This window comes from Chamaea fasciata, unplaced genomic scaffold (genome assembly GCF_029207755.1).
Source record: "Chamaea fasciata isolate MVZ Bird 193981 ecotype frontalis unplaced genomic scaffold, bChaFas1.0.hap1 SCAF_10, whole genome shotgun sequence".
NCBI classification, from domain to species: domain Eukaryota; kingdom Metazoa; phylum Chordata; class Aves; order Passeriformes; family Sylviidae; genus Chamaea; species Chamaea fasciata.
Genome location: NW_027094095.1, coordinates 9,030,848 through 9,058,170, shown reverse-complemented (window position 1 = coordinate 9,058,170; position 27,323 = coordinate 9,030,848). Strand labels below are relative to the sequence as shown.

General features: G+C 46.0%; 1 protein-coding gene across 1 annotated transcript in view; it reads left to right on the top strand.

Moving 5' to 3' along the window:
• The first annotated feature begins 282 nt into the window (after nucleotides 1–282).
• LAMC1 (laminin subunit gamma 1) overlaps nucleotides 283–27,323 on the top strand; it is a 66,617-nt gene continuing 39,576 nt past the window's right edge. The window contains exon 1 of the mRNA XM_066192231.1: nucleotides 283–673. Within this exon, the coding sequence (XP_066048328.1) occupies nucleotides 283–673 (391 nt within the window). The remainder of the gene's footprint in view (nucleotides 674–27,323) is intronic.

The following is a 27,323-nucleotide window of genomic DNA, read 5'->3' as shown; positions in this document are numbered from 1 at the left end:
CCCGCGCTGCCGTGAGGGCAAGCAGCCTCCCCGCCCGCTGCGAGCGGGCCCACAGCCGCCATCGCCGCTTTAAGCCGGCGCATTCCGCGAGGCGGGGGCAGCTCCAGCCCCGCTACGCGGCGGGACTCCGCTCCCGGCTTGCTCCGCGCCCGCCCCGCCTCGCCTCGCCTGGCCTCGCCCCGCCGGGCCTCGCCCGTCTCAGCCCGCGGCCGGCGCCGAGCGGTGGCACCCGGCGAGCGAGCGAGCCCCATCCGTGCCCCCGCCGGCTGCCGCGGCCCCGCCATGGGGGGCGGCGGCGAGCGCTGGGCGCTGTGGCTGTGGGCGCTGTGGCTGTGGGCGCCCGCGCCGTGCGGCGCTGCGATGGACGAGTGCGCCGAGGAGCGGAGCGGGCGGGCGCAGCGCTGCATGCCCGAGTTCGTGAACGCGGCGTTCAACGCTACGGTGCTGGCCACGCACACGTGCGGGACGCCGGCCGAGGAGTACTGCGTGCAGACCGGGGTCACCGGCGTCACCCAGTCCTGCCACCTCTGCGACGCCGCCCAGCCGCACCTGAGCCATGGCGCCGCCTTCCTCACCGACTACAACAGTCCGGCCGACGCGACCTGGTGGCAGAGCCGCACCATGCTGGCCGGCGTGCAGCACCCCACCGCCGTCAACCTCACCCTGCACCTGGGTAAGGACGGGCAGCGGGGAGGGGAACGGGGCACCGGCGCAGGCTGGGGATGACCTGCCGGAGAGCGGCTCTGCGGAGAGGAGCTGGGGGTCCTGGGGACAACGAGCAGTCCGCGAGCCAGGAGCGTGCCCTGCCTCGGGTGCGCCGGGACCGATATAGCCAGCTCCTCCAGGGCTGGTCCTGCCCTCGTCCTCGGGCCTAGGGAGGCACATCTGGAATGCTGTGTCCGGGTCTGGGCTTCTCAGGAAAAGAGAGATGTGGAGCTCCTGAAGCAGGTCCAGCAGAGGCTGAGGAGATGATGGAGGGATTTGAGCATCTCTCTCATGAGGTGGGAGTGTTCAGCTTAGAGAGGAGATGGCTGAGAGGAGCCCTGTCTGTCCCTGTCTGCAGGGAGGGCTCAGAGGCTGGACACAGCACACTGCTCTCTGGGACCCAGCAATGGCACAAGGGACCATGGGCAGGAATGGATGCCCAGGAAGTTCCACCGGAACATGACGAAGAACTTTTCCTGTGCAGTGACCAAGCACTGGGACAGTGACCAGAGAGGGTGTGGAGTCTCTCTCACTGGGAGGTATTCCAGACCTGTCTGGACACAATCCTGTGCCATGTGCTCTGGGATGACCCTGCTTGAGCAGGGAGGTGGGACCCGATGACCCACTGTGGTCCCTTCCAAGTGCCCCATTCTGTGATTCTGGGCTCACGGGCCACCTACACTCTGGGCATTGCCGGGGCCCTGTCTGGGTGAGTGCCGATAACCAGGCCCTGGGTGGTCTGGTGTGCAGGGGGTGTCATTGAATCCCCGCTCTACAGGTCCCCAGCCATGTTCACCAGGTCCAAATTAATGCTGCCTGCACCCCACGGTTGTGTTGGGATGTCCTCAGCCAGGGGTCTGGCCCTGTGCTGGTTCTTCACCCCTCAGCTGATGTTTTACTTGTATCTGCTCAACAGTGCTTGGTAAACTTGATTTTCAGCATTCTTCAGTTGAATATTGTAGGGGTTGCTCCATTGCAGTCTGCATTGGAGGTGCTGTTGGTTTGTGAGAGGAGAGGCTGTGCTGCCAGAGGCAGCTGGAAGTGGAGCAGGTTGCAGTGATTGTGTCTCACCCCATGCACCAGGGATCATAGAGCTATTTAGGTTGGAAAAATAGTAGAAAGAAATTTTTCCCTGTGAGGGTGGTGAGGCACTGGCGCAGGTTTGCCCAGAGAAGCTGTGGATGTCCCATCCCTGGAGGTGTCTAAGGCCAAGTTGGATGGGTCTTGGAGCAGTGTGATCCAGTGCAGGGTGTCCCTGCCCATGGCAGGGGTTGGAATGAGATGAGCCTAAAATCCCTTCCAACTCAAGCCATTCTGTGATTCTGTGAAAAGACCTTTAAGACTAAGTCCAAATGGTAACCTGACTCAGCCAAGCTCAGGATTGGATCACAGAGTTTTCTGGACAATAAGCTTTGGATCCAGGTGGGAGATGTTGATTTGAAAAGTGGCAGGTGCTGTTAGAAATCACGTGTGTAAGGGCTCATCTGCCGTGTATCCTCTTATTCCTGGGGCAGCATTGTCTTTTAATTGCTGGGTGGGTTAGGCGTGTCAACAGCCAGCATTGCTGCTGAACTGTAACAGCCAGTCAAAAAAAGGTGAATTTTCTGATTGGTTGTCAATTCCAGAGGTTCCTTTGGAATAAAGTAATTTAGCCTTCACTTGGGTTTGTGGACAAGCTTTTCTTTTCTGGTTTTTTTTTTTTTTTTTTTTTCAGTTATTCAAGCTATCATGACATGGAGGAAGGGTAATAATTAAGAACTGGAAGACAAGCTAGTTGAGAGAAAGTTGAAACCACAACATATATCCTCTTGTCATTAAATCAAGTAAATATTAAAGAAAGCCCCACTGCAGCCATTCACAGCTTCTAATCAAGAGCAGCTGTTGAGCATTAAGTTTAGTATCAATAACAGTGTAATTCAGGGGGAAAAAAGGGGCTTGGAGAGCTGGATCTTGTGAGAGCTCACACCTGCATTGGTGGGATGTAGTTGAAGGCACCAAGTCCTGTACCAGGGGTCACCTGATGAGCACATCCATGTGTCCCAGAAGCCTGGAGTGCCACTCTGGCCCAAAGTGTTTCCTTGCGTTTGGAGCTTCAACATAAACATACCACATAAGCGTATCTTCTAGGCCCTCTTTACCTTCTTTTCTTTATACATTAGGAAATTTTTTTTCAAGACTTCTGGAAAGCAAAGATTTGATCTCAACTTCTTTCTTAATAACAATCATTGTAATTCTCATTATCAAGGCAAAACTTACAGACCCGTCTGTATTACTGCTGTCCTTGGTTTTGCACATCCGTGTGTATATGGGTGTTCTTTGAAAAACAGTTTATTTCTAAAATACTGGGAGCAGTGTGCTGTGTCCTGGGCTTTGAAGAAATGCACACATTTCTTTGCTGAAAACAACTGCATTTTTGAAATACTGTAACATTGCAACACTTTCACTTTTATTCCGGGCTTGTTTGCAGGTTCTTGGAGCTTTGGGAATTTGCTTTGCCGTGTTTTTCGAGCAGAGTACAACTTTAAAGCAGAAGCTGCCTAACTGGCTTTGATGTGTTTGAGGGGCTTTTTTGGTCTGATTATCCTTATTAGGTTTTTGGGTGGAGTATTTTTAGGATAAAGCCTTTTAAGAATCAGAAGCTTGTTGTGGGCATGGTGGTGGTGAAGTTGGTTTTAAGATGGCAACAGCAAGGCATTAAGCACTGTGCACATGGGCTGTGTGACTGCTGTTCTGAGTTTGTGGCAGGTTGAAGAGCCGTCGAGTACTGACAATGCCTTTTTAGCCTGAAATGCCCCAAACGGTTCTGCAGCATTGCTCTTCCCTACTTTTGTGAGGTCTTAAAACCGTCTTTGTTTGAGTGAGCTGCTGGGTGCTTGGTTTGGGTTCTGTGTGCCTGCAGGCACTATGGTCTGCGGGACACTTAATTATTGGCATCACTAGGAGAAAGAGGCAAAGAGCTTGACAAGTATTTATGTACTCGGTGGGAGTAAAGGCATTCTGGGGCACAGAGCCCTTTCATGCAGTTAGTTCTTCCCGTCTTTGAGGATTAAGCTCTGTGCTCAGACCTGCATCCTTATTTGATGCTGCAATTGCCTTCATTTCTGAAAGCATTGGTGTCCTGAATGTTTAGTGCTGTTTTGCACCTGGGCAGGACCAGCTGCATTGACTGTAGGTTTCGTGTACATGCTGCCCTGTGCTGCGTTTTTTGGCAGTTTGAGACGTCTTGATTAACATCCCGCGATGTTCAGTCTGTGTAGAACAGCACTAACATTTCAGAAGGGCCTGGAAAGGTCAGTAAGAACTGCAGGTCTGTTGCCAACATGTGGATTTCTTTTAATCTCCTTACAATTTGCCGTTCAAAACAAGTTTTAAAACGTTTGGTTTTGGGACTAGGTGCTGGCAGAAAGCCTGATACAGAAAAATACAGCACAGGTCACTACTACTGAGTTAAAGGCTCGAATCCCGGGAGTGTTTGGAGATGACATCTCTGTCTAGAAGTTAGGGTGCTCCCTGGGGAGAGGAGAATTGGGGTAATTACCACTCCCTGCATCAGGAGCATCTGGAGTTGTAAAGGCAATTTCTCTTTGTATGAGAGCGTATTAGCCTAAGTAAGGATAAGTAAGAGGCCTGGAGACATGAATTTCCAGCTGTAAATCAGGAGAAGGGGGAGCTGAACCTGTTCACAGAGTGGTGTCTGGATAATTAGGTTAGTGGGTGAGAAGAGGGGAGAGCATTGCTGTGTCCTTTCTTCCACTTTTCTTAAAAGTATCCCTTGGTTTCCCTGTTTTCCTCAGAATTAATTACTGATTCAGACTTGATCCAGCCAGTCTTTTTTTTTTTTTTTTCTTACTGCTCTCCCACCATGTTCCCATATATTCCCAAATAAAGGAACTTTGCGGCAGTGGTGCCAGCTTTCAAATAGAATATGGAAGCCAAGGCCATACAGCGCATTGTCTGCTTCTTTTTGAAGCCAGGGTGTCACGTTATTTTTACTATCTGTGCTGTTTGCTTGTCCTGGGAGCGTTGGATAGTTCTGGCATCTCCCCAGTGCTTTGTGTGCATATGCTTGAGCACAGCCTTGCTGTTTAGATCCCTGACACACAGAAAGAAAGCTGTGTGTTGAAGATGCTCCCTTGAACACTGGAAGAAGGGGAAAAGACAGCATTGAGGTACATGGACTATTTTTGGTGCTGGGTGCTTTTGCTGGGGCAAAGGTTTTCGTTTTTTCAGGGGCTGTATCATTTTTCAGAGCAGATTGTCACTCTTTCCTTCTGCAGCTCTAATTGCTGTGTGCTTTCTGTTGTTTCTACACCTTTTTTTTTATCCACTTCTACATGTGCCTTTGTGTTCCCTTCCCAACCAGCTCTGCTAGAGCCACCTCTCCATTTTTTCCCCACCACTTTTACTTCCTGGCCCGATCTGCTTGATTTCAGCTATTGTGGTCCCAGTGTTTTGTCCCTTGGACAGAGAGGCAGCCTCTTCAGCGTGCTGGTGGCTGTTCCATAGTGGAGGGACTCCATCTCCACTGAGAGCAGCCGTGCTTTCATCAGCAGCCTGTGAGCTTGGAGCAGTCCAGTCTGGTGTTCCTGGGGCAGGTGACTGCTCACTGATCTCAGCAGGGATGGTATCCAGATGTGCCTGACCGATGATGCTGGTGGCCTCAGCTATGAATTCTGGACTATCCGGAAGGCAGTAAAGAGTAATTCCTGCCTCTTCTGTCATTGCCTCAGAAGAAGAGGCAGTGATTGGTGCTGGAAGGAGCCCTCTGGTAGGCTGCCTTTCAAGGAGAAAGATGAAATTGCTGGTTGCCTTGGTTAAAAACATGTCGGCTCCTGGAATCCTTACTATAGACCAGCCTGGAAACTCATGTCACCAAGTTGGATGGTATCTTATATATATGAAATAAAGAAAAACTTGTGAAAGCTGTTGGTTGCTAAAGAAATGAATTGCCCTTCTACTTCACCTCCCCCTTTTCTGCCCGCTCAGTCCTTTATTTGGCTCTGAGGAGAGCGATGATGCTTGGTTATATATACTTTGCCGGCAAAGCGTGGTTTGGGGCATGACTGCCATTTGAAGGCATTTACAAGGAAACCCAGGCGAGTTGCCAGTTCTTGTGCTCAGCCCTGGCTTGATTTGCCCGTTGTTTTCAGCAGACGAGGTTTTTTTTGAGTCAGTGCAGAAAAACAGTGGGGTTTTTTCAGAAGGGAGAGCTATAAGATGTGACTTAAATCAAGCAGGTAGTTCATACCACTGGGATGCAGTTGCTCTGCTTTATTCAGTGCAGCAATGCCCTCAGTTTGCCTGTTATCCCATTAAAACTTTATGAGGCTGTGGTTTGCTGCTTTCCTTTGGGAACCACTGTGGTAAAACCAAGTGCAAGCAGGCAGGGTGTATGCACGTGAAGCTTTGCCTAGTGTAGCTGCGATTTAAAAGCTCCGCCGTAATTAAGGCCTTGGGAGGGCATTTCCAGCTCCAAGGCTGGTGTTCAGGGTGTGTCGGGAGCCTGGGCTTTGCCGTGGTATTTGTGGAGCCCTCAGGGAGACACTATTTTAGTTGGTCTCGCAAAGGCTTGATTTACATTTTGCAGGTTTCAACACGAGCACTGAAGAGATCAGGGCTTTTAATGACCAGCAGTTATTCAGTGCACTTATATAAAGGTATCACTTCCTGCATATGCTTCAAATTCCCAAGTTTTTCTCCTGCTCTGTCTCGGGATGCTGATGCCTCTGCATGACGCCTTTGGGAATACTTTACATGGCAGAGCACTTATTTTGGGGGGTGGAGAGAGCTGGAACTGTGTGATATTTTGCTGCAAAACCAGCTGCTATTTGTGGTGCCTGCCCCGAGTTGGTAGAATTGGTCGCAGGTTTTCACACACTCAGACAGTTCCTTTTGTAAGTTTAAACCTTCAAAACTGTTAGCTGCTCAGAGCTGTTAGCGTGCTGAAAAGCTTTTGGCCTGTTAGGTACCTTTTCTCTTGTAGCCTGAGGCTCTTGCAGCTTCTCGGAGTCTGTAAGTGAAAATCCCAGGCTGCTGCTTCCCATGGAAATGAGAAATGGGATTGCTATGCAAACAACGCTCAGAGAAAAGAATTTCCAGTGTCGATGGATGGGATGGGGAACTCGGATCTTGGGTTCACCATAAGAAGAAAGGCTGTGAGCATTATGCTTCCCACCTTTGTCTGGCTGAGACCTCCCGCTTGTGTCCTGGGGCCCTAATTCAGCGCTCACTGCCTCTGCTGAGGCCATGCTGAGTGATTTTACTGTCTGGCTCCATATTCTTCCTGTGGGCTAACTGGGATATGAGATCTGGCATGTTAAACATCACATCTAAAGTCACCATCTCTGGTCTGTAATAACCTTTGGAAGCTCAGCCTGGGCTGCTGTGCCCCATGTAAGCTCCAGCATTCGTAGAACCATTCTAGCCCGCCATTACACATCTCTTAACCATGAGATCTTGCTTGTTGGTGGCTACCGCAGTCTGTTTTGATTAGAAAATAACATGAGTTTCATAGTTTTCCAATAAAATTGCACAAATCTTGCTGGGTCTGTTGTCCCACCACCCAGAAAGGAATATGTTCCCCCCCACGCCACCCCCAGATATGGCATAGCCCTGTGTGACACAAATCAACCTTTACAGCCTTTAAGTCAGGGATGAACGCGGCTGCTTGTGTTGAGGACATCACTAACTGTGTTTGAAACTCTTTGTGGTATTAGGATAGTCTCTGAGCCATTTCCAAAGGGTGTACTGGGGATTGCTCTTGTTGTGCACAGCCTTCCATGAGTAACAGTGGGGTTTTAGCCGTGTGATGTTGGTTGTCACATCAGCCTTGATGAGACCTTCATGACAGCTGCTAAGAAACCAGCTGTGCCATGAGATTAGAGAGCTGCTGCTGGTAGACATGTGCAGCTGTCAAACCAGACCAGGAATACTGAGAGGAGAAGCTAGTTGCCTTTTGTAGTGTGCCAGACCAAAGGTGCAAGCTGCTGGTAGCCTTGGTAGGCTTTTAGGTACTTTTGAGGTAAAACATAATAATTTCTAGGAATTATTCTCATGTAGAAGCTTGAAAAATGGTGAAAACTCATCAGCTACAAAAGCATCTGAAACAGCAAGGTAATTTTATTTAAATTTAAAGAAAGCCTCAGTCTTTTTCTACCAGCCCAGCCCTATTTGAGAGATCTTTTACCAAAAAAACCCCAAATCCCCACCAACCCCCTCATATATTATTCAGTGGTCTTCAGCATTCTGTTTGAAACTGGGTGGCAAAGCACATTTTGTTTCCATGCTTCTACTTGTTTTAGATATTCTAGTGTGATAGTCATCAAAGAGCTGTTTCCAGTGGTAATCATGCCTGCAGTTCTGACACAACACAGCTGTGTTCAGCAATGGAGAATTTCAAAATTTTCTCATTTAGGAATATTATCCAAAAACTATCCAAAACCTATTACTGGACTTTTTTTTTTTTCTTTTTTTTTTCCTCTCTTTGTAGGTAAGCTAGTACCATCTTGACCGTGGGAGGTACATTTCCAGGGAGCTTGAGGCCTTATTTGTGCAGTTGTTTGGGGGTTTGGTGTTTTTGTGGGGGAAGGTGAAGACTTTTAAGATGTTAGTAGAGATGATATATTGAGAACTTGAAAAGACGCAGGGTTTCTGGGTTCTTGGCTCTGCTTTCTGCAGTGTTCTCATTTCTGCTAGAGACTTTGGTGTGCTTGGAGAGCTGTTTATCTGACTTGGCTTTGTAGTGGCTCCTGTGTTTTACAGGAGAACAAGGTAAATGGCTATTTCATCCTCGGGGGCTTGAGATGCTCCTGTGGGAAGGCCAGGGTGCAGAACTGTTAAATGGCTTCAGGGGTGGCACCTGGCCTGAAGTGGAAAGCAGGCAGACCTGGCCCTTCCACTGCTCTTAACCCTCTGTAATCAGATCACCTCTTAAAAAAAAAAACCAAAAAAAAACCCCAAAGCCCCTTAATGTTAAAACCTGCTTGATAACAGATTGTTCAGCACATGTGTGTTCAAGTGGGCAGTGGCTGGCTGAACATGGTAGCCCTTGCCTTCCCAGTGGGTTGCCTGAAATGCTCATTCCTTTGGGCACTCCAAGGCTGAGGGAACGCTGTGGAGTTTGGGCTTGGCACCAGCCCAGTTCTAAGCACTCTGCTTTCTTCTTACAAGTTGGGTTTTTTTGTTGTTGTTGTTTTTTTTTCCCCAAAGTCTGCTTTATAGCTCAATCTACTTGGCATCAGAAAAGACCGCAGTGAGCAGCTGTTTGTGCAGCATGTTGCACTTGGGCCAGTTTGGTTTATTTTGGTGGGGGGAAAATATCAGAGTTGCTCAACAGGTTTTTTTTTTTAACTTCTAAAAAATATGTTCTTTCCCTTCCCTGTATACTTTGTTTCAGGAAGATGAATCTTTCTTATCTTTGAATTAGAAGATAATGTATCTTGGAGTATTTTTAAGGAAATGGTTGCATTGAACGTCTTCAAGAGGGATGAAGGGGCTGTTTTCTTGGTCCTTTCATACAGCCTTGTAAACACAGTATAAGTCGTGTGCTTTGGAAAGGCTCAGTTTGTTTTGGGTGTATCTCTTATTGAGATTAGCGGAATGAAAAATCAGTCTCTTCTGGAAAAAGTACCATCAAATGCTTCTTAATGTCAATTTTAAGTGAGACTGTTTGACTGAGAGAAAAGAAAATGTTCTTGTCCTAGGACCTGTGTGGTCAGCTCTGATTGTGATGATTATTTATAGTCCTTTCATCTGCAGTCCTTTGCATGCTCCCATCTGGTAGGATATTGCAATGGGATTTTTTTCCCCAGCAGCTTGCGGGGCTGGTCCTTGGGGAGCAGCCCTGGTCAGGCTGCCCTGGTCAGGCTACCCTTGCCTCTCAGCTTCTGAAAAAAATGTGAGTTATTTGCGAGGATCCAGCGTGTCTCCCTCTCTCCTGTTCCTGGCTGTGGCTGTCAAGGTTCTGGGCTATTGTGTGACAGCAGCTGACGCTTCCCTTCCAGCTGCTGCTTCCTCTGCTTTCTCTGGCTGCTTTCCTGGGTCTCATGGCTCCGGCTATCCTCGCTGGAGTTACATAGGACAAGGGATTTTGCAACAGTGAATCTACTTGATGAACTTGTTACTAAGCTGTTGCTGAAGTCTGTGGTTGGTCCAAGCTTGCAGATCTCCTTTTTACTTGTGTTTTCTGTCCCTTTCGCCCCTTCTTTTCCTTCCTGAAGCTCCTTGCAGTCTTCCTGGGTTTCCCCTCCTTCCCACTCCTGTCTTCCTGGTACTGAGATGTCCCTGGGCTGTGCAGTTTGGGAATATAACTCTCTTCCTGGGATGGGGTTTTTTAGCTGAGATCTCCCACAGTTTTAGTCCTGACGGCGGCCTTGTCCTGCCTGGGTGACATTGTCACTGCCCTCGTACACTCACTGCTTTATACATGTGCACAGACAAGGTGCTGATGGTTTCATTTTGGTTAGACTGAGAAATACAATGGAAATTCAAAATCCTTAAATGCTCAGTATTATTCCATAGTTTCTCATCTTGCACGTGTTAGGGACTGGGGGCATGGGAGCCCCTCATCAAAGGGCAGTTACAAGTTTTCCTCAATTGAAGCCTTGTTTTTTGTCATAAAAACAAATGTTTGTCTTTGTTGATTCCCAGCTGGGTTGTGAAGAAGATATTAAAAGCTTGGAGTGAAGATTTGGGGCTGAGGGATGGGGCAGCTGCTGCAGCCGGTGACTCTGCCGGAGTGAAATGTGAACTCTGAATAAAGCGAGGACCCACTATCAGCGTGCAATGTCTACTTAATGAAATCTAGTTTTTGCCCTACCTGCCCTCCCTGTCCCTGCCTTGCTCTTCTGGGCAAGGAGGAGCTGGGAGGGTTGCTGGGCACTGGGGTGGCTCTTCTGTGCCCTCCATCCATGTTCTGCAGGCGTGAGTTTGCTGATCAAATTAGCGGCATTACACGAGTCGCTGCCCTTCTGCTTTCTAAGCAGAGTGGCTCTGCACACATCCATGTGCTGCCCCTTTCTCACACCCTCCCTCCCAAGGGCCTGCCCACGTTGCAGGGGGGTGAGCAGGGCTGGTCCTGGGGCAGCTAAACCCTGTTTCCTTATGGAACAAAGTACAGATTACTTTGGAAGTAATGATACAGAGATGAGCTTTTCCAAAAGCTTTGTAGCACCTCTAGGAAGTAAAGGCCTTTTTTACTGTTAGCAACTTAAGATGTATTTTCTCTGGCACATATTTCCTTGTAGCCTTGTTTTCCTATACTTTCTTTCCTTGTAAACTGTAGGAGCTGTGTCAGGAGAAGCCCACAACTTCTTTGGGAGATGCTGGAAAGGCTGTGAATCATGAGCTTGGGGCAGTCCTTTGCACCCCATGTTGGTTCTCTCAACTCTCTGGCAGACTGCCACCAGTTTTTGAGTACGGAGCACACAATTTCGTAAAAAAATAATCCAAGAGGCATTCTTAGAAGATCTTTAATTTGATATCCAGTGATACGTTTAGAACTCTCTAGGAAAATGCATTTGTCTGTGGCTCTGAACGTATAAGGGTAGACCTGGGAAAGAATATCACAATATTCTCAAAGCCCAGATTGTTGCCTTTCTGTGCTTTGATTTTCTGCAAGTTCAAGCAAAAACATGGCAGTAACATGGTTTTTACCATCATAAGTCATGTTTTGCTCATAATTCATAGCCCCATGGTGCTGGAAATTGCTTGGAGCAGCTATGATGCAGCTGTGGCACTGGCACCTCATGAGCACCACAGCCACCAGCAGAGACTGAGAACTTTGGGTACAGCCCTTGTAAAAACTCTTGTGATAGGGGAGGCACTGGGCTAATTTTCTGGTGTACTTGAATCAGTTGGCTCTGGTTTTGTTGTAGTTACTCAGCAAAATAATGGTTAATTAATCAAGGATTTGGAAATGCCGTTGGAACAGTTAATGCTGTGGTCTGACACTGATCTCTGCCTGGACAGTGTCATTAACTATTATGTGGAAAAGGTTAAAAATGTTCCTAGGAATTTCAGTTCTTCCTGTTGTGAAACCTTGTACTGAATAAATCTCCTTGTTAATTTGTCTATGAATTTATCACCTTTTTCATATCAGCTATTCAGTCTCCTTTGTAACTTCAGGGCTGTGGTATGTTCTTTTGTGAACCGTGTGTTAGAACATTAACATGCTGCTCTGGTGGGTGGGAGGGACCCTGTCTTCCAGGCTTTCTGTCCTACAAATCCTGACTTTCTTTATTGCTATTACCCAGAAAAAGTCGAAGTTGACTTGAAAGCAGTGGGAGGGAATGAAGTGTTTTGAAAGGATGATCCCATGGATGGGAGTGGTATTGAATGCTGGGGTACAGAGATGGGCTGTGGGAAGAGAGGTGGTTCAGCCGAGGCGATAGAATTTGGAGTTGTTAATCTGCTTCATTAGAGCTGTGTACCAGAAAGTTCGAACTGTGCCTGGCTAAATCGCACGAGGCTTTGAAATTCACAGCAGTGCTGGCTGCCCGCTGGCGTTTGTCCTTCCTGCAAACAAACACACAGCTGCTTGGGCCAGGCATCCCCGGTGCTCAGCACCCCACTGTTTCCTCCGGCCCCCTGCAGAAAGCTGCTCTTGGCTTCAGGGAAACTGCAAGAGGCCAGTGGGAAGAAACCTCCAGGAAATGAATTGGTGCTGCCATTGGACCCACGGAGGACGTGAAAGCACGAAGAGTATGATTTACATCTCTGCTGTGTGTGATCTGCATAACAGGGTAAAATGTTCTGTCACACCCCTCTGAGGAGTGACACAGGGTGCTGCCTTGCTTAAAAAATTTGCTGGTAAAAGTCTGAAATGTTGTAGTTTGTTACTGGCTGAAAGCCAGGCACTCACAAAAATCATTCATTTCTTTTCCTCTGCTGTAGCTGAGCAGAGGAGGGGGAAAAAAACCAAAGGGCTCAGTGAGTTGAGATAAGAATTAGGAGGAAAACACTTAAGGGCAAAACCGGTTCAAACTTAAACAATACAAAGAAAATTTATCATAAACAAAATTAAAACCGGGTAATGAGAAATAAAATGAACCTTTTTTCCCCCTTCCAGCCCCTCCTTCCTTCCCACCAACAGCACAGGGAAATAAAACATGGGGTCTTCAGTCAGTTTGTCACTTCTAAAAATCTTTCTTCAGTTCACTTAGGGAGAGGAGTGTCTTTTGCTATGCTGTGGCGTCCTTCCCAAGGGAGACAGTTTTCTGTGAACTTCTCCAACATGGTTCTAATTTTCATGAGTAGCAGTCCTGGCTGACCTGCCGTAATGTGGGACCCTCCCACAGGCACAATACTCTTCCCAAACTACATGGCATGGATCCTTTTAGTTCATGGGGTCTAGTCTATTAAGGATGAGCTATTCTAGTTTGGAAGCAAAGGTCCTTTATGTCTGGAAGCAAGGGCCTTTCTCTCTCTGGCCCTCAGAGCTTTTTAGCATCCACTCGCCTCCAGGGTGAGCATCTTTTCTCACAGGATCCAAGTGGATCTCTCTGCATCTCCCCATGCATTTCATGAATTACAGGGAGACTGTTGTAATATAGTCCTCACCACGACTTGCAGAAGAATCTCAGCTCCAACATTTGGAACCCCTCCTCCCTTTCCTTCCTTTCACTGACCTTAGTGTCGCCATGTTCTCCTCACATGTCTTCACCTTTTCCTTTTCTCTGTCTTGGGAAAAAATTGTTGTTCGTAGGTTGCTTTGTTCTCAAGCTCTACCAATTGAAAAGTTCTTACAAGGTTTTGCAGTGCTGAAAGGTTGACCTCATTCGGGCTCCTTATGGGGGAATTGCTTGCCATGGCGCCGGCACCATTCAGTGCCTCTCCTCGTGCGGGGCTTCGAAAAGGAGAAGCTGCTGCCGCCACCTCTGCCCTTGTGCTCGCAGCATGGTTGGGTAAAAGCAGCTTAGCAGGCAAAGTTCACTGCCAGCTGTGCCGAGGTGACGGCAGCCACGTGGTCCCAGCTACATGGCCCTGGCCACACGGCCGCTCCCGGTGCTGGTGCCGGGAGGGCCTGGATCCGGGTGCCTCCCCACCCCTCGGAAAAAGAAGAAAAAAACTGCGTGTGTTTTTTTCCCCTCTTAAATATGTCATCAGAGTGGTGTTACCGACTTCTGTAATTGGGCCTGCAGCATGTCCGTGGTCAGAGCCTTCAGGGACTGGTGCTGCTGGACCTAGTAGAAGCTTTGAGCAGCTTCTCTCTCAGAAGCTGCCTCAGTGGCTTCCCCCACCCACCAAAAAAACCCCCAGACTGTTTTAAACTAACACTAATTTGGATGGAGAAACCAAGTGTGTGTTCCTGTAGCAGTCTCTCTCTTTGTTCAGATACCTGTGCTCAAGGGAAGCCTATTTTAAAGCGTACAGTTGAAATCTATCAACTTTTGCACTTCCCCAGCTGATGTCTTAAAGCTGATTTTCAGCAGAGGTGACTCCAGAAATGGTTATGGATTGCAAAAGGTTTTGGCTGGAAAGTAGGCATGGAGCCTTTTAAGGGTGTCATATGTTCCTCATCAAGTTACATGATGTTTGGCTACTCTTGGGAAAGAAGTGGCAGTTGCTTCAGTGGTACTACACTGCATCTTGTATAAGAATAGCCTCAAAAACAAACAAACAAACAAAAAATCCATGATGGCTTTCTGCATGTCTTGCTTCCTGAGGTAGATGCTGAAACCACTTCCTTATTCTTGCATCTGCTTGTAGAGAAGAAAGAGCCTTTAGGCCAAGTGACCATGGTTTGCAGAGTAGAATGTCATGTGCTTTTTGTCATAGAGGTAATGGTTAATTAATGAAGTTCTAGCAGCAGAGGTTTGCTTTGAAGTGTAAGCAAGCATTAGTAGTTAAAAGAGTGTGTAACTCCTAGGTCTGTGTGCTTTCTTTGCATCCTTTAGAAAGGCATGTTTAAAGATTTTGAGGGGGAAGATTCATATCCTTATTGGAAAAGCTTACTGGTCATTCTGAATCAGTAATTAAAAAAAAGATCAATAAATGATTGGTAAGGAATTCCTGAAACGTCTTCATTTACTGTGCCTAAAGAACGCACGCCACTGTTTTTTGAAGTATGTTATCAAAGTAAAACAATCAAGTCATCTTTAAACTTCTTCCTTTCAGTACTTAATGGGAACTAATAAGAAAGGTGGGGACAGACCTTTTAAGAGGGCCTGTAGTGATAGGACAAGGGCTGACGTTTTTAAACTAAAGCAGGGTTGATTCAGACTAGATATAGGGAAGAAATGAAGGTGGTAAAACAGTGGAGCAGGTTACCCAGAGGGATGGTGGATGGAAACATGCAAGGCCAGGTTGGATGGGGCTCTGAGCCACATGCTCCAGCTGTAGATGTCCCTGCTTGTTGCAGGCAGCTGGACTGTGTGGCCTTTAAAGATCTCTTCCAACCCAATCCATTCCATAATTCTCCAGAATGAAGTATATGCCCTAAGGATGAGCTGCTGGAGGCTTGGATTTTCTGTCAGAAAGACTCACCGTGTAACTCTGTACTGTATCGCCAGACCATTTTTGTCCTGCACGTCTGCTGCTTCCCCTCTCTCTTCTTCCACCACCCAAGGCTTTCATGATGACAAGTCGTGCTTTGTGTTCAGTTGCTGTGACAAGAGAATGCAAGGCAGAAGCATTTTGTGTCCATGAATCGCCCAGTGCTCTTGCAGAATTGCTGTCCTCAGGCTCGGGGAAGTGCTGGAAATCTGGGCAGCAAGGAATGAAGGTGTGACTTCACAGCCTCTCAAGTTACTCTGGTGTTTCTCAGCCCTGTCCACTTATTGCAGCTGGGGGGCAAGGAACCACGCAGCCCTTGGCTGCTTGGATCAGTTTGCTTGCTTAAGTGCCAGCAGTTAATTTGATGAAAAGATAACCTTTTGGTGGCCTTGGTGATACTGAGGTGTGCCTGGGGCCGTGTAAGTGCTGGCTGGTGGGAGAGAGGCACCAGGATGCACAGCCCAGGAACGGAGGACATACTTGCAGTAGTCACAGATAATTTTGTAAACATCCTAAAACTTTTTTTAGAAGAACTTGTGTGATGAGAATTGAGGAAGGAATTCCTCCCTGTGATGGTGGGGAGGCCCTGGCACAGGTTGCCCAGAGAAGCTGTGGCTGCCCTATTCTTGGAAGTGTCCAAGGCCAGGTTGGACAGGGCTTAGAGCACCCTGGGCTAGTGGAAAGTGTCCTTGCCCATGGCAGGGGGTGGAACGAGCTTTAAGGTCCATTCCAACTCAAACCATTCAGGGATTCTCTGATGCTGAGACAAACTCGAAAGTGTGGACTTTAGATTATGAGAAGCTACTGTGAGCTTTCAAACCTCAGACTTCTATAAAAGGAAAGAAACAAGCAATATGAAATTTCCACTTTTATGTCTTGCATGTGGGAGCTGCTCATTAGGTGAAGCAAGAAACAGGCGAAAAAGGTTGAGAGAGATCAGAGAACATTTCTGGGGGAGGGCTTTCATAGAAAAGACATTCATGCCTGACTTTAAGTTAAAAAACTGAATTCTTGTAGAGTTTTACTTTACGCAGAACCTCTTTATTTGGAGATTGAGCTGTCCTAGCATGTTTTAGCTGACTTTGCATAAGGAACAATAATGAGATATGGTTTTTAAAATAATAACCTACTAAGTGGACCAAGTGATATTTATGCATTTGCTTGACTAGCCTAGAAGCAGATTCAAAGGCAACAGATGGATCTAGACTAAAAAAAGACATGATAGACGGTCCACTTGTTTATCTTTTTAAAGCTTTTCATCACAAAGAGCTATTAAAAAATAATGTGAAAGTAAAAATTTCCCATAAATTATTCTGAAGATGGAGATAGTGCATTCCAGTGTAATTAGAAATATATTCATTTTAGAATTAAATAATTAATACTAATTAATTTATTAATAAGTAATTAGTAACTTGCTTTTTGGTTTGTGAGTTCGAAGTTCTCATGGTGATGGATGAGATAAAGCCCATGAAGGAGTTTTGCACTTCAGATATTTATTGCATATCTAAGAGTTAAACATAAGGAGAGAGGGAGACTGAAGTGATTTGGGTTAATTACTAAAAGAGCTCGTGCTGTTGCATCAGCGTTTTTCTTTTCATCTCTCAGGGAGCTTTTTACCAAAAGTTGGCATGTGTGTCTCCCAGGAGGAGGTTTTCTTGCAAATCACCTGCCACCTGTACAGAGCTGCTCTTCAGACAGAGACAGCCAAAGAATGGGGATAAATCTTTGCAGTTTATAGTTATAAAAATAGTAATGCCTTCTGGTTTTGGGGACTAAAAAAGCGTTCTTTGATCCTGCAAACAAACTGTATTTATTAGTCCTAAAGAGAGGATTGAGGGTTTTTATGCAACTTTCACCTACTTGCTTAGTCTTCTGGGTGCCTGGAGGGATGGAAAACAAGTTTAGCATACCTGAGGGCTTTTCTTGCTGAGGTCTCCCTTTATTGCTGCGTCCTGCCCACACAGCGCTAAAGATGAGCAAGAAAACCCCCAGAGCAACGCATTTTTGCATGGATATGCAGCAGTTCCTGCCCAGTTGACTCTTGCTGGAAAGATCCAGCCCACGTGCTGACCTGGAGCTGCCTCTGATGTGCTGGGAAGAGGTTCTGAGATCACGAGGGGGGTGTGCAGGTTGTGGGGTGCTTGTGCAGAGTGTGCGCCAAGGACATTTCTGGTTTATTCCTATTTGGAAGTGGAGCACGTGGACAGATGCTCTTCCATCGGATCAGGGAAAGCTCCTTTGCAAGGCCAGGCACAGCATTGCAGTGCGACTTCGTCTTTCTCTCTTGCTCACATTTGGGGGAGGGATGGTGAAGAGTCAGCTCCCTCCTCCCCAGATAATGCTTGAAGGCTGTCCAGCGTGGGCTTGGTTTCAGAAGCAGTGTGAAGTCACTGGAAGATACAAGCTGCAGTCTTCTGGGGCTTTTGGAGTGCTGAGCCCTTCCTTCCTGCTGGGAGAGACTGAAAAATCTCTGGATCTTTCTATTTTTGATGCTGAATGCATCCTTACCTCCCAAGGCAGTGAATTTGTGACTGCTCTGGAGCAGGGTGTCTCCAGCTCCAGCGCAAGCTGAATCCTGCCAGGAAGACAAGCAAGGGCTTGTTAGCTAAAGATAGCATGCACACATGTACACAGGCCACGGGGGGGTTAAAGAGCTCTGCAAGCACTGTGATTTACAGTCTCCTAGACATCCTCAGGAAAATTAACGGGATCAGATGCATCCAATAGATAATGAGCCATTTAAGGTCAGCTTTATCCTTTATAGCACCTATTCTCAATGGCAGCCGTACCAGATGACACTGCATCATATAAGCATGTGGGGCACTGACCTTTGCATCAGATTCAGCTCTGCCATGTGCCCCCAGGGCACCAGGCATCGGTTTTTGGCATCTCTCCTGTCTTTGAGGCCAGTATATGTTCATGATTCAGTAATCCCTGCAAATCATTTGGGCTGCCAATGGTTGAGGCTTGTGCTCACGTTATTTGGGCTGGCCCTGAAGAAAGTTCTGTTCAGCTCTCTCATTTAGTTATACTTCCTTTAGATTTATTAAATAGTTGTCTTTTGCATGGATGGAAAATGCTAAAAATAGAGCACTCAAGGCGGGGCTATTGTGTTGGTGTTGACAGGTTCACTGAAAGCTGAAGCATGTCTTGTATTTTAAGAAGCACCAGGTTTTGGGAGGAGTTGTGCTCGCTGATGTCCTCTTGACCCCATCCTAAGGAGCTGCTTTTCTGAGCTGAGAAGAGACTGTCTCTTGGCTAAATTGGGGTTTAGTGTGCTGTTATTCGCTAGGTTGTGTGATTATTTTCAGTAATTGACTGGGATTTCTGAAAAATTGATTTTTTTGCTTGACAATTGCTGTGCAGGCAATATATAAGGGAACAAGGCACAAGTGATGATACAGAGGAAAAAATGATGATGTAATGATCTGTACCATACAGAAAATAAGTTTTTGCAGTTTCCCTTTCCCAAGTAGTTGTAACTGCTGTAAAAACCTAATTCTTTGTTTTCAGGCTCCCTAACTTTGCCAAGCTTGCTCCAAACCAAAGCAGTGCCTTTCAGATGAGAAAGTAAAGGCAGGCAGGACCTTTATTTGGTGGGGTTCTTTAACTATGAAGCTACTTCCCCAAACATAAACCTGAACCGCAAGTATCTCTGGCCATCGTGGTTACAGAGACTAGATTCCAGATGTAAATAGAGCATGGGATGATGGAGAGCAGTTTTCCTGGTTCTCCCATCCCAAGCTGTTTTCTTTACAACAGCTGTCAGCTGTTAATATCTGCATTTTGTCATCGTGGAAATCTTAACAGTGGCCACACAGCTTTTATTGCACTGTGTCTGATGGTGTGAGCAGCCTTATGTCAGGCCTGCGTGGGCACTTGCCAGGTATTGTCCTGTATCCATCTGTCTGTCTCTTGTGCAGCTGTGAAAGTCACCTGTAACTTGGGTGCAATTGCAGTTCTGTGGGAAACTGGGACATGGAGCAAACATAAGGGAAAGGTAAACAAGCTGAGGGGTTGCGATTTTTTTTTTTATTTTTTTTTTTTTTTTTCCCTTTCTTTTTTGTTAGCCTTCCTAAAATGGTAGGAATAGGGGGAGGCTTTCTGAACTTCAGATTTTGGCACTATAGTGATTGCTCCCTTCTGCCTTCCATTGCACTGCCTGCAAAAAAACAGATTTTTTTTTTGCCTCCTTGTGCGATGAGGATTCCCTCTGATCATCTAATCTTCCAGCTCCCAGCTCAGTAGGGAAGTGTGTATTTTGATAAGAAGTAATTAATGGTGCTTCCTCACCCAGACTCAGAATGATCATCAGATAATATGTCATGAGGAGGATGCTCCTTTCCATGTGGCTTTGCCACTTGTGCATCAGATGGTCTTAATAATGTAAAGAGATCTTAAAAAGGGTACATGAAAAAACATGATAAAAAGAACTGGGTTGCTTCCCATCACTTATTGGTTGTGCCTTTGTTCCAGAAGTGCTAAAGTTTATTGCTTTGTTGGCTGTGGTTGGTGTGTGGCAGTGCTGAGGCTGGAGCTAGTGGGAAGCACTGCTTCCTGATTTCACATGGAGCACAGCTAAATGTGTTCAGAGTGAGTGCATACATGTACTTTCCATCTTCAGAAGTTAATTGTAAAATGATTTTAATATATCTGGAGATTTTTAGTTAAAGAGCGTTCAACTTTCTTGAAAAAAGTGGGAACTACAGTTTTTTTAATGAGAAAATGCTGTTACGCTGAGGCTTTTTTTGGAGTTCAAATGAGTAGCATGCTTCTGTAAGCCTTTTTTTAAAGCTTCTTTTTATCCTTGTGGTTGTAAGTTATGAAATAGTCACTGCCATAGGTCATGATATTTCTGTGCTAAATTTGGGAATATAACTGGCAGCTTGTTTTTTCCCTGGGAACTTTGTTGTCAGGTTGGTACAGCAAGCTTTAGCTCCTTAGCTGTTGGGGGGAAAGAGGTTCTTCATTCCGTTCCTTGTTAATATTTTTCTTTTGTGCTTTCAGTGCGTTTCTGTTCACTACCTTTTCAATAGTTGTGGAGGGCATTGAGACTTGAAGTGGTAAAGCTGTTGCAGCCACTTGGTTTTAGGGCTTTGTCTTGCCTCTCGTGTCCAAGACTTCCTTTCTTCTTTGTGGTTTCTCATTGTGTTTTGCCAAACCCCTGTATTTCAGAGCTGCTTCCTGCTTGTGGCTTTGTACCAGCTTGGGAATCTCCACATAATTGTTCTCTGCTTTCAGTGTGTGATAGAAGCAAAACTGTGCGGAAGGTGAAAGTGTAGGAAGCGATGAAAATCTGTGAAAGAGATCCAGGGGTTTTCCATGTTTCTTTCCAGCTTTTTGCATATGATTATTTTGCGCTTAAAACCCAACCAATAACACTATGTTAATTTTTTCCCCTTATGGTATTATAGCTAGTCAAATTTTTATTAAAAGGACTGAAACTAAGAAAGGCAGACCCAGAGATCAGTGATCTTCACCTGGCTGCTGAAGTGCCTGGACTTCAACAGCGATGGCAAATTACGTGGTTTCTCTTGCTAAAGTGCAGTAAAAAGCCAAGCTGCTCTTCATGCCTTCCTCTTTTGTTTACTGGTGATTTTCCCAAAATTAAATGCTGCTGACAGAAGGGATTGCTCAACACATTAGGCTATGTGTCCCACTGGGTCTGCAGATTAGGTCATGCAGGACACTCAGTGACCAGTGGTTGGCTGGGCTACAGCTTCCAGCTGGGGCACGTTGGAGGTGACACGTGGTCCGAGCACAAGCGACCGGGGATGCTCAAGTATGAGATCTTTTCAAGGGGACTGCTCTGGTGAAAAGAGTAGAAATGCTACTGGACCAGCTTGAAACCTCAAGGCCAGGTCCATGCTACGAGTAGATGGTGGGTGGAAAACCACCATCTCTGGCTTGGTACCCAAAGTGCATGGTGTTGGAAATTCAAGTGTGCTGCAAAAGGTCCTTTACATGTTTTAGTTGTTCCTGGGTTTTCTGAAGGTGTCATCATTTTGCTGCTGCTAGCACCAGGTTGGACACCTGAACAAAAAAGCACTCAACCCTCCCAAACTAGGTTCCCTTAATCCATAGTGGCATAAGTGCTGTTAGCTCCAATACCCCTTCCCAGGCTCACCATCACCCTCAGAGGCTTGTAGGGTATGTTCCAAGGATCTGTTCTCCAGCCCAACTGCCCTGTGGTACTCCAGCACACTGTTGGAAGCTAATAGGCTTTTCCTGAGGATTTCTTAAGCACATAGGCATTAAAATTCTCTCCAAAAACACAGGGAAACAATTAGGGGCAAAACCCTAGGAAAAGAACCTGGCTGATCCTATTGTTTCTGGGATCTGCAGCTTTCCTGTCTACTCAGCTGGGCTTTCAAATTTTTGTCCTGTTGCTTAGAAGTAAAGTGCAACCCAAACCAGTATTTAGTTCCTTCTATTTTTCTTTGTATTCTAGAGACAGCACAGCCCCTTGAAAGGAGGCTTTGCAGAGGTAAAACTTGCCAGGTGTTGATTGTTACTGTGCTTTTCTGCTGGCGACTTGCTACCTTTGAGGTGTATTAAAATGCTATAAAAATTGAAATATATAAAGTCTTCTGTATGTATGTATTGGGAATTGACATACAGCTTCATTGCCTGACCCTGCTCTAAAGAAGTTCAATGGGCGATGGAGAAGTAGAAGATTAAATGGACAAGATTCAACGTCCTTTAGGGCTGTCTAGTAACTGACTATCAAACTGGCCTTTGCCCCTCCGATCCACTTGGTCTGTGTGGGTGAGGAGAAGGTTGCAATTTCTTGGGATCTGGGAGTGGCAGTCAGCTCTGAAGTTGAGGGTTTTGTCAGCAAGCCGAGATAGCTGGGGGCTCTCAGCTAGATGCTTCCTTCCTAACCTCTTCAGTAGAGCACTCTCAGCTATATGAAGTTTTGCCAAAATAAGCATTCCTATTTAATAGCAGTGTATCACCAGGAATGACTCTGACTTTAAAGCCTTAGGAAGAGAAGTTGGTCTGGACACTGTAGCAGGATAACAGTTTTATGTACTTATTTTTTTAAAGCACAAGCCTGGATTACAGATGCAGGGTTTTAAGTTCTTGTTCTGAAGTGAACCGGTAGGGAAAATGCCAAATTATTTTTCTTGAGGGAGAAATGTTTTGTACCTCTACCCAGCCTACTCACGGGGTGATGCCCCTGGAAGGAGCAAGGTGCTGATCTACAACTGTGATAACTCATTACAGTTTTGTTCCTGAAAAATGTCAGGGACATTCTGTCTCTGTCCCAGAAAAAGAACAGAAACAAACTTCAAAACCTTGGAGGTTGCTATGAAACAAAAGTGTCTTCCCCTTGGCTCTATTAATAAAACCTTTAAATAAACTCAATGCTGAATTCCCTTGCCATTGCTGGTGGGGTACAGTGTCATGTATGGCTGGTAGGTATGTATCTTCAAAAATCAGACCTGAACAGTCTGTTCTATGAAGGACCACAGACCCTTCTGGAGTTCTAATCCAGACTTCTGCTTGGAGCAGGATCAATGCTGAATTCAGGCCAGGTTACCCAGGGATTCGTCCAGTCTCTTTCTGGAAACTTCCAAGTCCTTTTCCCGATGTTTGTTCATGCAGTGATACAGTAACTCACATTGGTGTTGATGTCAAGGGCTTCTCCCTGTGCAGTTGTGCCTCTTTGGATTTGTACAATTTCTTGTTCATCACAGTCCTGATTTTCCAGGTAACAATCAAAAAGCAGACTGCTGAGCCCCTGCTTGTTAAGCATCAATTATAAGATGACTTTTCAGATTTGGTTGGTTTGGGTGCTTACATCTGTTTGACATGGAGATATTGCCTTCAGAACAAACACTTAAGTGACTGGAAGGAAGAAAAAGAAGTTGAATTGGTGACCTCTCTGTTGGGTCACTTATTTCTGTAGCTGACTGCTTCGGCAAATGTCATTAAGTGGTTGTGCAAAGCATGTGCTGGGCAGGGTTGAGCGATGCCTTGGTGCCCCTGCTGGTCCCCTTGGTGGGATGTGCTTGCTTTGAAGGTCTCCAGGCTTGATGCTTTCCTACTTGAAGGCTTTCTTGTCAGTTTATATTTTCTACAGAGCTTCATGAATTCTTTCAAGGAGCAAATACCAAACTGATGAGTTTACAAAGCCGCAGTAAGAAATGAGAAGTGATCTTCTCTTTAGGTGTTCCCTAACCTCAGTTGCAGTAACTGTAGCAGTAAATGAAAGGTGTGAATTGTCCTGTTCTCTTCAAAGGGTTATGAAACATCTGAAAGACAACAGTGGTGTTTGGGCCCTGAAGCAAGGGACTGCTTCTGACATGGCAGAGATTAACATGCAAGGTGAGTGTTGCACAACTGAGTGTTAAGTAAGAGTAGATGAGGTTGACCCTTCTCACAGGTGAGCGTAGTGGAACAGTTGTTGCATCCTGTTACTGGAGCTTGGAAAGGCCCAGAGCTGTTCTGAAGTGCCTAAAAAGCCTTAATTCTGAGTCTTTCTTTAGAGCTTTGAAGTTTTAAAATGTTTGAAAGTAAAAAGATTTGGGTAGAAAAAAGCCTGGAATGAGATTTCCCCCTGAGGCAGTTTAGAAGCCCTCTGCACATCACATCTCCCTGGGCTGATTTCTACTACGGTTAGTAGCAAGCTGATCTCTGAATTTCAGTTTTTCTACTGTTTTGGAAAGCAGAAACTGAAGTACAAGACAAGTAGGAGATATGTATGGAGTGTTGGCTGAACAAGCTTATACTTCTTGTGTGTGTGTGTAAAGGTGAAGGTGATGCAGAAGGCGCCTCTTCACATGGCCGGAGCCTGGTTCAAAGAGCTCACCCAAGCTGGAAGGGTGGGCTGAGCGGCCCGGAGGAACAGATGGTGCTCATTTCTGAAGTTACAGTGTTTCCTCCTCTGTCCCCCCCCCCTCCCGCAGACATATGAAATAACTTCCCTTATTAATTCCATAGACCTTTGTAAACAGAATACGTAAATATGTGTAAACATCTACTTGATCTGCTCTGGTTTGCGTGTCTGGGAGCAGTGTTTTACAAAAGCTTTGCTCCCAACCTCGGGGCAGAGGAGGAGGAGTGGGAGAAAGAGCTCAGGCATGCACCCCTTATCTTTGCTCGAGTCCACCTCCTCTAAAGCAGCCCCCTGAGCTGGTCTGTGTGGCAGGCCTTGCTACCCAGGGCAGGGTCACCCCAGCTGGTTCAGCCGGGCTGGGAGGCTTAAAGCCCATCTGCCCTTTTGAAGCCTGGAACATAAATGGCCTGTTGTGATGGAGCTGGAATGAACCCTGGTCGTTGTTTCATCTCCCGCCTTAGCATCCTCAGGATGGGTCACTGTGTGCTAGTCTCCCTTTCCGGGTCACCATCCTTGTTTTTGCTGATGTTTTGCTTATAGCTGGTGATGCTGAGCTCCTGAAGAGTGGATGTCATCAGTTAAATGGGTTTGTGCCACTCAAAACTACAAGTGTTGGGAGACAGACATTGGGTCACTTTGATGACCGTCTAGTTGGAGACTTGACTTGGTGCAGTGCAAGTGATGCAAAAGCTGTTTTCTTTGTTGCTGGTGGTAAATTCTGCCAGATGCCAAGTGTTACCAAGGGAGGGCAGTCACTGTCCTAATGAATCTAACTGATTTTGGGCACAGTTATCCATCCTGGGGCAGCAGTAGTATCACCTCATAGTTGCTCCAGTGATCTTAAGGATTTTTAAAATAAAAGAAAAAGCCTTTATTTTCTAATCCTTATCTGCAGCCAGGAGGGTATTTTGGTGAGCAGCAGATTTTCTAGGAGAGGCAGGGAAGAGGGTTATGGCCAAATTGCACTGGGAGTACAGTATAGGGTAGATCAGTGCAGTGATGCTTCTAAACTTAATTTGCCCCTTTTCAGTGAAATTAATGAACCAAAAAATTGCCAAAAGTGTGTTCTGGGATTAAAAAAAATTAAGAGATCACTTGCTTGAGCATGGGATAGGCTTGGAAAGATTTTACACTCCAGGTTTTGCTTGTGGTGAGGAGTGAAAAACGGGTGCAGTTGCTTTTTCATTAGAGGTTAGAAATAGGTTTCTCAAGAACCTCTGTTGGCATCTGTGGTTTTTAATCTCTCTAGAAAGTGAAGAGGTGATGTTTTCAGGTAATATAGCTACTGAAGTTACTGCTAATGAAGTTGGTTACTTGGTTTCTGAGGAACACAAAAGGCCGGAGCAAGATCAGATTGTTCAGTAGCACCTCAGTGGATAAAAATACCCCATGGACGTGTTTTGTATGGCATGCTGGAAAAGAAACATTGGAGTCATTCACTTCTCTTGATGAAATCTAAATTAACTCTGGGAGAAACACTCAGCCATGCATTATTTGGTGTAACTCCAAGGGCAAGTGGGATTAATGGTATCTCAGCTCTAATTTTAATAATTTCCAAATGAGAATGGGAATGTCCAATGGCTCCTAACACCAGTACCACTGTGACTGCTCCACAAGTTTTGTGTGGAATCTGTAACTCTCAACAGCTCTCTACTGCTTGGATTTGGTGATTGAGTTTAAGAAGATTTTTGGAGAAGTGAGGGGGTTGACAGCATGGATTAAATTTAAAGAAGTTGAAGAAAGGGGGGGAAGAATTAGAGCAGTGGAAAGACCTGAGATGGAAAAGTTGATGTAGGAAATGGCATCTTGGATGTTTTTGGGAATACCACAGTGATCCTGGACATCACTGGAGTCTCACTTCTGATGTTATGGGGCTCTGGTAGCATTTGGCAGAGTACCCAGTGCAGAGTACCTTATTTCTCAAGGACCACTGCTGTAGATCATTTAAACTCTGCCGACTTTATGTGGAATATCAGTTAAACCTCTTTGGACTGATTTTTTTGAGAGACTGTATGTACCTATTCAGTCTCAAAACTCCTTCCTACCTTTTTCTGAAGTTGGAATGGAGTGGATAGTAACTCACTGAAAGGAGCAAAACATTTCAAAACACTGAAGTGCTCCAGCTGTTAAGTCAGCCACATGATGCTCTGATTTGCTGGATAATGTCCTAATGCTAAACATAAAGTGCTTGAATGAATACAAAGTTTTCTGCTGATGTTTTTTGGGAGTAAAAAAGTGACCACCACTACCCCCTACAAACACTTGTGTTCAAAGGAGATGGCCATGAGGTCAAGGACAGAAATTTCTCTTGGCTGTCCTGCCACTCCTTGTGGGAAATGTGCAAGACTTGAGCACACCCTGACTACAGCACTGACTGTTTTCCTATCCTGATCCGTAGCCAGAATTGGCTTCAGCTCCCTGTGTGTTTGGTAAGGACCTGCAAGCTGAAGCAAGAGGAGAAGGGAAGAAGCAAGTGCTTCTCATGTGCAGAACAGGGATGGGGCGCGTCCTTTATGGTGACACCTCTTTCATTTAATCCCCAAATTTGAAGCACAAGTGATTTATCTGCTGCTCATGGCACTTGGCAGTTGCCCTGTGAAATGTGGTCCTGCTGTCAGGATGGGTTCTGGACCCTTGGCTGGGAACATTTGGATTTTATACTCGGTGGGGTGTGGTGAGCTGTGGATTTGGAGCTGACGCGTGGGAGCGGAGATGCTGGATTTACTCTACGTGCTGTTCTGCAACTTGTGGCCCGGTGGGGCTGCTGTGAGGAGGAGGAGGAGAGACTTCCCACTGCAGCTGCAAGTTTAAGGGGTAAACAGGAGGAAAACCAAAAACGTTAGTACAGTTTGTGCTGGATTGGGCTGTCCAGACGGTGAGTGATCAAAAGGGAGCAGATGTGGTGTGTCTGAGCAGATTTGGAAGCCCTGGTCGTGGAACACAGTCCTTCTTGAGCTTGCACACTCAGCTGAATGCAGGACATTAAGCTTCTGCCTTTGAACTACACTGCAAACCTGAATAGTACTCATTTCTTCTGAAGTTTTTAATACTTTCCCTTTGGAAGAATGGTGACTGTCTTGAGGACTCATGGTGATTTGTCTGAGCAGACCAAAGATTAAACCAGCTCTTTGCCTGCAAGTTCTTTATAAAGTTTTTGCTGTTTTATAATTTCCTTTTACATAGTTTTGAAGGTACTTTTTTCCCCGCCTCCTGAATGATGTTTTGTTTGAGTACACTTTTAAGATCCGTGGCTAGTGGCGGGTATTAGGCTTGAGAGATT